Here is a 12,599-nt window from a genome sequence, read left to right on the forward strand (position 1 = left end):
TTCTCCAAATTCTCATTATCACGACTCTTACTTAGATTTCTATAACACTCGCTTTTAACCTTAATAGCTAATTTGACATCCTCGTTTCACCACGATATATCCTTACCTAGCGGTGCACCGCCTTTAGACTCACCCAATACCTCCTTAGCCACCTTTCTCATGCCACCCGCTATCTTATTCCACATTGATTCTGAATCCTCCTCGAGACACAAATCAACTTCCTTAACTACCCACTCTACAAACATTTCTTGTTTAGCTCCTTTCAGTGCCCACTACTTAATTCTAGGATCTATCCTATGTCTATCCCTTTTGCGGCATTGTCTAATTCTAAGATCTAAAATTAAGACTTTATGTTGTGTAGCTACACTTTCTTCCGATATAACCTTACAATCGATGCAACAACCCCTATCTCTCTTTCTAAGTAGGAAAAAATTTATCTGACTCGTATTAACCCCACTTTTAAATGTTACTAGGTGAGACTCCCTCTTCCTAAACCAAGTGTTTGCTAATATCATATCATAGGACAAACCAAAATCTAAAATTTTTTCTCCATTTTCGTTTCTTTCTCCTATGCCATAGCCTCCATGGATACTCTCAAATCCATCCCTACTAATACCTACATGCCCATTAAGGTCACCGCCGATGAAAAGCCTTTCTCCATAAGATATCCCTTGTACTACTCCATCTAAATCTTCCTAAAATTGACGCTTAATGGAATCATCTAAACCTACTCGAGGTGCATAAACACTAATAATATTAATAATATCCGTACCTAATACTAATTTAATAAGTAAAATCCTATCACCCTTCCTACGGACCTCCACTACATCATCTATAAACTCACGACTCATAACAATCCCTACTCCATTCCTATTCCTATTTATTCATGTATACCAAATCTTATATCCCCAAGGTTCTATCACTTTTGTTTTCTCACCTACCCATTTGGTCTCTTGTAGACATAAAATATTAATCTTTCTCCTACACAAAACATCTAATAACTCTACCAACTTACCAGTTAAAGACCCTATGTTCCAAGTGGCTAACCTAATTTTATGGTCTTAGACTAACTTCTAGATGCTTTGATTACAAAAATAATAAACGTTATGTTTCAAAAGATGTGACCTTCTTAGAAGATGAAAATGGTTTTGAAAAACTTGATAAGAAAGATGAAATTGACTATATGTTCTTGTATAATCTTTTTCTAACGGAAGATATGTACGATGATTCTGCCTTCCTTGTTGTTAAGTTGTGTGTGTGTGTGTGTATATATATATATATGCTCTAAGGGTATTTTTGTCATTTCACAAATATTGTAATAGGAAGTATCTATTAGGGGCACATTAATACTTTTACTTTATTCTTTTATTTTTGTCCTTTTCTATTTTTACAAGGACTATTTAGTCAAATACCAAATAGAGTTGTTGGATTCTTTTTTGACTAGTTAACATAGAGTTGACTAATCAATAAAGTTGTTGGAACAGTTCAACAACTCTCTTGAGACTGCCTCTTGTGTATAAATAGGAGTTTTGTCCTCCTTCGTTCTCTAATTATTCTCTTAAGCATTCATGCTCAATAAAATATATATTTTTATATTCTTGTTTTCTTTTTAATTCCTTAATATCTTGTATGCACTTAGTGCTTGTGTAGTGCTTTAGTGCTTTTGTATTGTCCCTTAGTTGGACTTGTGCATGTGCACTTTGTGCTTATGATCATGTAAGCCCTTAGAGGCCTTTGCTTGTATTTCTACATATTTCATTACATGGTATCAGAGCCAAAAAATCTATCTTGGTATTTTGCTTTTTTTTGGGTCTTGGGATTCTTTAGTTCAAATACATGCTTTGAGAAGGTTTATGACCATTGTATAGCTTGGATTCAAGGAAAATCTTAACCGTATTATGCAAGAAAAAACACTCATTTTTCTTATCTTTTGAAAAGTTATTTGTCATTTTTGTTAAAAAAAAACTAAAATCTTTAAAAACTTTTTAAAATTATTGTTAGGTTTATTTTTATTAAACGTTTTATAAGGTTTACAAAATTTGTTTGATCTTATGAAATGTTATGTGTATGATTTTCTGAGATCTAGGTTGAATCTTAGATTTTTTAACTTAATTTATTTAGTATGCACATATATGATCTAGTCTATGTCACACAGACTCGGCTAGGGAGGCGCCGCACCCTAGTCGACATGCCCCGACACAGATGCGGACACGAGTGCGGCTTCAGACATGGCCCGGACTCGGTCAACGTCGAGTCGGACTCGGTCAACGTCGAGTCGGACTCGGTCAACGTCGAGTCGGACTCGGTCAACGTCGAGTCAGACTCGGTCAACGAGTCTAGACCGAGTCCATCTTTTTTTGGACTCAGTCAATGTTGACTGAGTTCAAAAATTATCCATTTTTAGGGTAAAAAACAAAAGAAAATGATTTTTTTTATATATTATATATTATATATTATATATATATAGCATGAGTCTCAAACATAATCCCCAGAAAAAAAATTCCAAGACCCAAAGTTTATAAAAACACTCATGCTGGTGCCAAACTTTAGAAGACAATATCCACATATATGCACACAGGATATATTATTATTATATATATATATATTTTTTAAATATATATATATATATATATAGCCGAGTCCCTGTGTCCAAAATTTTTAAAATTGCGCCGCACCCGTGTCGCACCCGCACCCATGTGACATAGGATCTAGTATTCTTGAGCATGTGTTGTTGGCATTTAGATGTTTTATTCAAACACTTTATGGTTATAAATGTCAAATCATGTTCGTATTTATTGTTATATTGAAAATTGTTTTGTTTTTGAAAATATGTCAAATACTTTAAAATTATTTGAAATATTTATTTTAAAATGGTTTTGTGTGTCATTCACAAGCATGCCTTTATGAGTTTTTTGCTTAACTTGTGTTTGATTTTTTCTTTCTTTTTGAAGAATTCTTATGTAAAACACAATATTTTGTGAAGAAATAAAAATTATATGTGGTTAGGATCTTAGTGATCATGGACACCTTGTTGTTTTTGAAATTTGAATAAATGGTTTTTTATACTGATATATAATCCTCGTGCACTTGTGATTGTCTTACATACATATTGATGAATGAGATTGTCTATTAGTGCATAAGGTATTGAGCATGATATCCTCTTATGGGAATTATTTAGTTTTATAAATGCATTTTAAAATGATTAAAAATAGTTATGTTATTGTTTCTCTTGTTGACCCTTTTTTTTTTGCCCTAGTGATTGTGTTATTTCTTAGTCCCATGGCTTTTAATGAATATTATATTATATGTTTTTTGCATGCGATTTAAGTATTATGCTTTTTGCATACATCGTATTAATAAAATATTAATTTGAGAATTATGACAATCTTGTGTATGCCCTTTGTGGGTATTATAAGTGTTTTCTTCGTGGTTCACTTTAGTACTTTTCCATTTTTCTATTGATGGACATGCTTGTTTATAATTGAAGACTCTCGTTGATGGATATTTTGTCTTGTTGTATGATTGCATTTGCATCATGATACCTCACATGAGTTTTAAGTGTTAAGTTTCTTTTGCACACTTGTGATATTAAATGAAATACTATTTTTTATTGTGCCTTCTTGTGTGTATTCCCTTTGTGGGTTTGTGAGTGAATCCCATAGTAAGTTCCTTGTTGATGCTTGTCCACTTTTGTATCTATTTGGTGGACTTTGTTCGTGTTTAAAGGCTTATTCATTTTAAGTTTTTCATTTACCTTTATTGGTTTTGATTTAATTTTTTTTTTTAAATCAATTCTTATATATGAACCCCCATATTTAAAAATTGATTTTCATATGCTTGTACTGACATTTTGATAGCATTTGTCTTGTCCAACACAAAATTTTATATGATACATGTTTTCTTTTTGGCCTTGTTGTTGGTTCTGGGTTAGCCGTTGAGGTGAGTTATGTGTGCACCTCATGTCATCTGATCAATCTAGATTTCTAAGGGTTATGACTTATGAGTGATGTGTTGTCACTTGTCTTGCATCTAATTGATGATTGATTGGCCTCTGAACTCATTGTTGTTGGTATTCCGAGTTAGCTGCTGAGGTGAGTTATGTGTGCATCTCAAGTCATCTTATTAGTCTACAATTATCAAAGTTTATGAGTATCGTGTTGACACTAGTCTTGAATTTGATTGATAGTTGATTGGCCTTTGGATCCATGTTGCTTTTGTTGAACCAGAAATGTTTGTTGGTGTGGGTTATGCACACCTCGTTTTTTATCAGTTTAGATTTTTTGGCTTATAGTTCAACTCTAACTGATGGTTGTTTGATCTCTTGTTCTATGAGTGTGTTGTATCACTCATTTGTTTATTTGCCCATTATTATTATGTTGGATGCTTATAATTATGTTTATCTGTGGTGGCTATCTATTTTTGAATCCATGGTTTTTCGAAAGATTGTTAAAATTGATATCCTTATTCTTCTTTGTGACATTGGTTTTTTCTTTCATTGTTTTTTTTTTCATTATAAACTTTTTTACCTCGTGTGTTTTCTCCTGATATGCTTCTTATTTAAGTATCATTTTATGTAGACAAGAGATGTTGCTTTTCAATGTAGTGAGTTATATGCACTCATTGGTTATTCACACTTTCTATGTATTTGTTTAGCCCATAAGTGGCATTGTGACTATGATTTTGTTCTAGTAGTTGATATACTTAAATTTTGAGTGTTATTTTATGTAGACAAGAGATGTTTTTCAATGTGGTGAGTTATCTGCACCCATTGGTTATTCACACTTTTTATGTGTCAATTTAGCTCATAAGTGACATTATGATTGTGCGCTTGTTCTAGTAGCTGATACACTTAAATTTTGAGGTTTCAAGGTCTAGTCAGATGATTGCTTGTGGTGGTCGAACTATTGTTGAGATTTGTAAATATCATTCATTTTGTTGGATTTTTAAAGAATCTCTCCTTGAAATTTCTAAACCGTTTTTCTACCTGTTTTTTTCTTGTATGAAAAAATGTTTATTGATAAAATTTTGTGCATCTTATGTGCATTTCATATATATATATAAAGATTGTTATTTGGTCTTTTGTGCTTAAACCTATTCTAAGTTGTGCGAGTGAATACTAATGGGTTGTGATTTGTGAGATTTCTCTCATTTATTATTATGTGCATTAAATATGCTTTAATTTCAAATACATATGTTTTGTATTGATTATATTGATCACATCATTGTATACATATATTTAATTAACTCCTCTTTTCTTGAGGGTTCTACTTTTTTAATTGTTATACTTTATATGCATGTTGTTGATGATTTTTTTTATTTGAAGTGATTTTCTAGAACTTTGGGATATTATTAATGATTGTTTATCTCTTCTTGATAATTTATATGTTCTTTAGTAATTAAATTCTCTTGTAATTAATATTTATGTTTTTTTGAAAAATAAGTTGATTTTGGGCTTATGATTGTCTAATGTTGATTTCATAAAAATTTATCTTTGAGGTATGCTCCTCTTATCTCGCTTGAATTATTGCTAATGCTTCTAAAAATCTTAAAATAATTGCTACTTTATTTAAAAATTTCATTTGTGTGTTATTCTTGTTTAAAACCTTATAATTACTTAGTTAGAATATCTTCTTTTGCATACTTGGAACCTTTGTTTTGTTCTCTCTACAGGTTCTTAAATATGCGATGGATTGATAAAGGAATATCTTCAATGCATCATACCATGAAGATGAAGATAGCCGATGAAGGCGTTTGGGGATAATCACCAATTAAAACTTTTAAAGAATTTTATTTGCAAAATTCTCTAATGCGTCATAAAGATGGAGATTTTCATTAAAGACACTTGAAGACTTGAATCCTTCCTATTGATTCTTTTTTTTTGTATTTTCAAACTTTCAATATATCACACCCTAAGTTTGAGGAGTGTTAAGTTGTGTGTATATATATATATATATTCTATTTATAACGATGTAATAGGTAATACGCTCTAGGAGTATTTTTGTCATTTTACAAGTATTATAATAGGAAGGGCCCATTAATACTTTTACTTTATTCTTTTCTTTTTGTCCTTTTTTGTTTTTATAAGGACTATTTGGTCAAATATCAAATAGAGGTGTTGGGTTCTTTTTTGACTAGTCAATAGAGCCGTAGGAACAGTCCAACAACTCTATTGAGACAGCCTCTTGTATATAAATAGGGATTTTGTCCTCCCTAATGCTTCTCTTAAAAATTCAAGATCAATAAAATATATATTTTTTATATTCTTGTGTTCTTTTTTAATTCCTTAATGTCTTGTATGAACTTAGTGCTTCTCTAGTGCCTTAGAGATCTTGTATTGTCCCTTAGTTGGACTTGTGTATGTGCATGTGCACTTTGTGTTTAAGATCATGTAAGCCCTTAGAGGCCTTTGTTTGTATTTTCACATATTTCATTACACTTGCTTCTGCAATGGATGAAACTCATAATACACTAGTGGTTACTCATTATTATACAGGCCTACTTAGCTCCATCATCTACAGCAATTGTTTGATACATGTTCTATCTCGACTATAAGTCAAGGGAAATATGAAACTCAATTTAGCAGTTAGAGTTAGAACCTTTTCACTTCATGGTTGAAGTGATGAAAGTTGATAAATGGCTGGGATTTTAATGGCTCTCAAGAGGCATTCTACAAAACATTTGCCTTTTGGTTAATTCATGGACACAGATAGGGTGACTGCAATTTATGCTAAAGCCTCCACTTGATAGATACCTGAATGGTGACAAATAGCCACTTCTCCAAATTAATCTGCATGCATGCGTAGGTGACAACTTGCAAGTTGTTTAGTCTAACTTGCTCCCTCTTAATGTACAATTTTCCCTTCCAATTTCTTTAACAAATTTATAGTTTTCATTTCCCTATATAAAAATATGGAAGAAAAACCAGAACCCATGACAGCTATGGTATCTCTCACATTTTAATGAGAAGGCATACACTACTAAATTGCTCTCGAGTCTACCAGGTTATGAAAACCATGTATGCTCAGTTTGGTGAATCAAATTCATGAAACCAAATCAGCCAAATATCTATTCAAACAATCAAACCACCATTAGAAGACTCGTCTGCAGATTCTTGCTGTTTATCTGTCTTAATAAATTAGATACAGACTACCTCAACAAGTCAAACAAATGCAAGATTTATACCCTCAATAAAAAGAAAGAGAAGAAAGAAGAACCATTAGGTGGTCATGTCCAAAGCAATTTTTTGCTATTTCATATATCTTGTATTCAGGTGAATTTCTCTAACTTCTACCAAGCTGTCATTCATCAATATATTATTCTAGAGTTATGAATAGTTTTGTTGTGTAAATGACTATAAAAAAAGCAACGAATAAAACCTTCGAGCATAAAAAAAAATCTGTTTCACGTGTGCACTCCTAATCAAAAGCAGTTTGCCATTGTTTTCAATTCATAGAACAGAAGATCTTTGCAGAGCTAAAAGCTCTAACTGGTGAAATCTATTTTCCCAATTTCTAAAGAGATGGCCCTAAAAAACTCCCAACTGGAAAAGGATTCATCCAACTAAAAAAGCCAGAAACTGGGTCTCCCAAGTGCACAGAGTACCTGGGGATGCACCCAACCAAGCAGCTACATCTTAATACTATGCCATAAAAGAAAAAAGATAAAAAAAAAGACACATACTTGAAAAGACATTTAGGAGAAAAAAATGGTTCATACCTTTCCATCAGGGAGCTCTGCCAAATAAACATTTCCCAAAGTGCCTTCACCAATTAAATTTTCCTGCCCAAAACTGTTTGTAAATTGTTGAAGGTCTGAAATTGTATAAGATGCAACATCTGGAACCATAAGATGTGGTTTCTGTGGTTTTGGCTTCATAGGCTGTGGAGGGCCCAAATCAGGGAAAGAAGTAACAGCAGAAACAGGAAAATTTTGTTTTTTTGATTCAGGACTCCATGGAGGTTTTGCCGCTCCAATACTATGAGCTAATACTTCATCAACAGGAGGCTCTAAATTCACATCTACCCCAGCCATATCAATTTCATGGTTCATCTTTGTCGTTGCAACTTCTTCATTTGAAACTGTCAGGAGTCAGGACAGTCAATATGAACATTATAAATGATCCCAAAACCAAAGGGGTTGTGAAGCAGCACACATGAATTACAAAATCAATGGCTACCTTTCACAATATCACTGCTTGGTCGTATCAAAGTCTCATTCTTCTGATGTCTCTTTTCAGGTACTCCATAAGCAACCACCTCATTTCTTTTATCAACTCTATTTACCACTGTTTGTCTGTCTCTGAACCATGAAGCACACATACAAATACCCAAGATTACTATACTGGTGGCCAAAACTACTGCAAAAGCCAGGCCAATAGTCCTACGAGTGGTGAAGAATTTTCCAGATCTTGAGCTTTCGGAGTTGACATTTTGTAATGGCCCTTCTGTTGCATTCCCAGGACTCACTTGAGCAGTTGGTGGTACAGAGGAAGAGGGTGATGGACCTGGTGTTGATGCCATAGAAGTCACGTTGAATGGGTTTCCATCCCTCCTGCATGATGATATCAGTAGGTGAGAAAAATGGCACAGGCAAGAGTAGGTGGTAAATATACCTTCTCCAGCCACTTGAAAAAAACAGTAAGTAAACACTTCAGAAACTTGAATATTTTGAAGAGATCAAGAAAGGAGCAGAAAACCTGAAATTCGGAATATTAGTCAGCATCTGTGGAGGCACAGGTCCAGAGAATAGGTTGTTCTCTACGTTCCTGTTGTAACAGAAGGACCTTTCAATCATGATATTGAATACTTCTTCATGATTACTATAGGAGCAATATCATGTTGGGGGTAACTATGATTCCACAATAAACGAGACAAGTTACTCAAGAAACCCAGATGAAGTTAAGACGAACATACAAATCTTGCAGTTTGAGATCTTCTAAGACATTGAGGGTTCCAGTTAACTGATTATTTTGCACATGCCTGCAAACCAAGTAGTTTACTTAGTGAAAAGTTCCTGAGTTTGTGGATACATGAGACTCAAATGACTAAAAATATGCTCACAGCGTAGTCAAAGATAACAAGTTCCCAAAAGAGGCTGGCAGCTGATCACTCAAATTATTGACTGATAGATCCCTGCAATTGATAACAAGTATCACTGTATCAGCAAGTGTGCATGTGTGGTGCAAGGGACTAGGTGTTGTACGTCACAACCTTTTGTGCGTTCTAACATAGTTGATAACCCCTTCTTTCAGGGGGATTCCTTATTGACAATGATGATATCAGGCTGGGGCCATCCATTTATATTCCTTGCCAGATTCCCATATTTCATCATAAAGCAACACCATAACTGACTGGATAATCTCTTTGGAGTTTGTATGGCCCTAAAACGTGCATCCAAAGCGAGATCACATTTGGATGGTCTAGCATCAGTTCACCATGAAACATGGCAGAAGCGTGCATATGTGGGCATGTGCATGCTTGCATGTATTTTTGTGCATGTTATGCTCTAGGAGGACAGAATAAACTCACAAGTTTATTAGACCAACAAGGGTCTGAAAGGCATCAGGTATCTGCCCTGTTAGGAGATTGTTGTTGAGTGACCTTTAGCAAAAAAAGACAGCAAACAGTTTCAAACAAACATATTTAAGACATAGAACTCATCAATTAAGGAAAACTAGCTGTCCACATACATGTCAGTCAGAAGACTTAGTTCTCCTAAAGTACCAGGGATGCTTCCAGTAAACAGATTTGCAGAAAGAAAACTACAATAACAGAAAAGTGTAAGGTCAGGCAAATCCAAGTGATATCAATAACAAAAACGTGATACCATGGGATTGAGGAACAATTCAACAGTGATCACAACATACAGGCGCTGCAAATGAGGAGGCAGATTCTCTGGAATGCTCCCCCCAATACGGTTGTTGCTCAGGTCCCTGCCTCATAATCATACCATTTTGCCATCATCAGAAAGGACACATGGGAAAAACAAAAAAAAGGACATATGTGATTCATACATACAACGATTACAACAACAAAACATCAGGTCCAATTCCTCCAGTGTAACAGAGAAAAAAACCCAAAATGATAACTGAATCCCACGCACCTAATCAAGAATTAAATAAATAATAACACAAACCAACAAATTTAACATCATAAGAACAACATCTGGAATTGGCAGGAACACTCACATTGTTATTAATGTTGTAAAATTCACTAATGCATCACCGAGCTGCCCTCCCAAATTCGCACCATTAATAATTCTATCAAGTTTAAATGTTTAAGTTAGACACCAATTAAACGTTGCATTCCATAGAATGATAGAAAAACATCTGCGCCCACCATACATTGCAGTCATGTTGGGACCAACACATTGAACGCCCTGCCAATTCTCAGCACAGGGGTCTCCACCAGAAGGAACCCATCCAGGAAGCGGAGGCGAGCCTAGCGCCACATATAGACTATTTATGGCAAAAACTGAGCACGGAAACATCAAAACAACAGAAAAGTTCAGCTTGCGAATAAACATCTTGGGAAACGTTCGCTGCAAACAGTATCTTGACACATTGAATGGTGAGCATTGAAGAACTCTTTTCTTAAGATGCAAAATGGCTGAAATTGATACTCACCATCCTGGGCATCAGTGATGCCACTTGAAATTGGTACCAACAAAGAAAACGACAAGACGACAAATACAGGCCAAATCGCTTTCAAGTAAGCATTCTCCACCAACCAACGCACCATTCTCACACCAGACTCGCAAATTTCCAGAGATTTCTGAAAAAAAAAACATAAGTAAAAGAACTAAAAATCAAGAAACAATACAAACAAATACAACGGTGACAAACAACACAGCCAGCAGTGATTAAACCGCAAATTCTTGCAGTCGTAAAACGTTTCAAGCAAAAAATCAAAAGATAAACTGACAAATTAAAATATTCTGATAAAAAACCTCACGAACCCTTCAAACCAGACCTATTCTTTCAAAAAACATAGCACAAACCAAAAATCGAAGTTTAACCATGGCTATCAAAACGAGAAACCCCGCCTTTCGTAAAGATTTAACAAGCACATCAACATCCATTGTTGCGAGCTCAAACTAGACCAATAACAACCACAAAAGATTACAAACGCAAGATCTTCCGGCATTCAAACCCTAAAGAAAACCCCTACTCATCCAGCAAATCCTCACATAAAAGCAAGAGAAAAGTCGAAACTAAACATCTCGACTCCCGAACATTGAGCTAAAACCCTAGAAATTCCACCAAGCCACCCCCAGAAACGCAGTTTTCTCGTCCAAACCACACGAATTCCCACGAAAACCAGCAGATTCCTTCGCCTGGAAGAAAGACCAAGAAGGAAAGAAAAACGAAGCAAGAAAAAAAAACGCAGAGCCAGCAAGGAAAGAAACGAAAAACCCTAACCCTAACCTCTTTGAGGAAGAAGAAGAAGAATAGAAGACGGCCTTCGTCTCCACAGAGCGCTCAGTCACCAAAAGATTCCGAGTGGAATGTGATCAGTACGGGAGGGGGCGCCTTTTATACTTTGAAATTTCTGAATTTAGAAATTCCCGAAAATTTCCGTTCCTACCGTTTATTTGCCATTTGGCGCAAAATTTGTGGCCCCAACTACCAAATTGCCCCTGGTTTTGAAATTTATTAAAATATTGGTTATCGGTCCGGGCGCGGCTTCATTTACGTCACGCAACCGGAGAGCTCTCCCCCGTGGGGTAAGGCGTTCTTGGGTGTATTGTTATTTATAAGGGTCTCGAGAGCTGGTAAAAATAGTGTGGTTGAAACTAATAGCAGTTTTGTGAGTTTAGGTGAATATGAGGGGTGTTTTAGGTATTTCACATTCAAGTGCGCGGCACACTTTTATGTTTTTTCGCTGCACTTTCGTGGAGAAAAGGATTTCCCTTTGCCCTTTCGGAAACAATTAAAAAAAAGGGTCGGCGCTGCTTACGTGTCGACAACCATTGTTTATATCTTTTTTTTTTTTGTCAAAATTTTGTCTGTTCTTTTCAATCCAGATCCTCGTTTGCTGTTTTTGTTTGGTAACCCACGGAAATCATGAAAATTGAAAACTTAAACGTTTTTTTTCTTTTAGAGTTTATGTATGGAATCGGTTCCACTCGTCCTCTATGTCATTCCTATAGTCATACCTCATCTTCGGATCCCATTGGTGCAAGTTGTTTTTTATCAAATCTAACTAAAAATTCACAAAATACCTCAAAAAATGGCCAACAACAATTGGGGTCGGCGATATGAACCAACAAAGAAAATCATTATGGGTCTTCCACATGAATCCTTCTCCTCCATTCATTTCTATCCAATGCCATGTCCTCGGTGAGGTTCAAAGCATTCATATCCTTTCTTATCACCTTCATCCATGTCTTCCTAGGCCTACCCCGACCTCTTTTAACTAATATATTTTCTCATTTCTTCATCCTTCTAACTGGAGCATCATTTTATTTTTTTTCTCGAATTGAGACCTTGAATCCAGTCCATTTGCACTCTCAGATTAGGGATTTTAAAAAAAAAAGTACAACCAAGAACTGTTTTTTTTTGTTTTTTTTATAACTCAAAGAAATCGCACTTGGCACGA

General features: G+C 35.0%; 1 protein-coding gene across 1 annotated transcript in view; it reads right to left on the reverse strand.

Moving 5' to 3' along the window:
* Nucleotides 1-11,507, reverse strand: part of LOC149830922 (protein STRUBBELIG-RECEPTOR FAMILY 3-like) — a 29,708-nt gene extending 18,201 nt beyond the window's left edge. Inside the window, exons 1-12 of the mRNA XM_090011922.1 lie at nt 11,426-11,507; nt 10,625-10,772; nt 10,343-10,472; nt 10,187-10,258; nt 9,866-9,931; nt 9,689-9,760; nt 9,528-9,599; nt 9,060-9,131; nt 8,913-8,978; nt 8,696-8,764; nt 8,177-8,550; nt 7,717-8,078 (exon numbers count right to left, since the gene is read on the reverse strand). Of these exons, the coding sequence (XP_089868048.1) occupies nt 7,717-8,078; nt 8,177-8,550; nt 8,696-8,764; nt 8,913-8,978; nt 9,060-9,131; nt 9,528-9,599; nt 9,689-9,760; nt 9,866-9,931; nt 10,187-10,258; nt 10,343-10,472; nt 10,625-10,739 (1,470 nt within the window). The 5' untranslated portion in view covers nt 10,740-10,772; nt 11,426-11,507. The remainder of the gene's footprint in view (nt 1-7,716; nt 8,079-8,176; nt 8,551-8,695; nt 8,765-8,912; nt 8,979-9,059; nt 9,132-9,527; nt 9,600-9,688; nt 9,761-9,865; nt 9,932-10,186; nt 10,259-10,342; nt 10,473-10,624; nt 10,773-11,425) is intronic.
* Between the last annotated feature and the right edge of the window lie 1,092 nt (nt 11,508-12,599).

This window comes from Nuphar pumila, chromosome 7, assembly GCF_984573655.1.
Source record: "Nuphar pumila chromosome 7, dmNupPumi1.hap1.1, whole genome shotgun sequence".
Taxonomy (NCBI): Eukaryota; Viridiplantae; Streptophyta; class Magnoliopsida; order Nymphaeales; family Nymphaeaceae; genus Nuphar; species Nuphar pumila.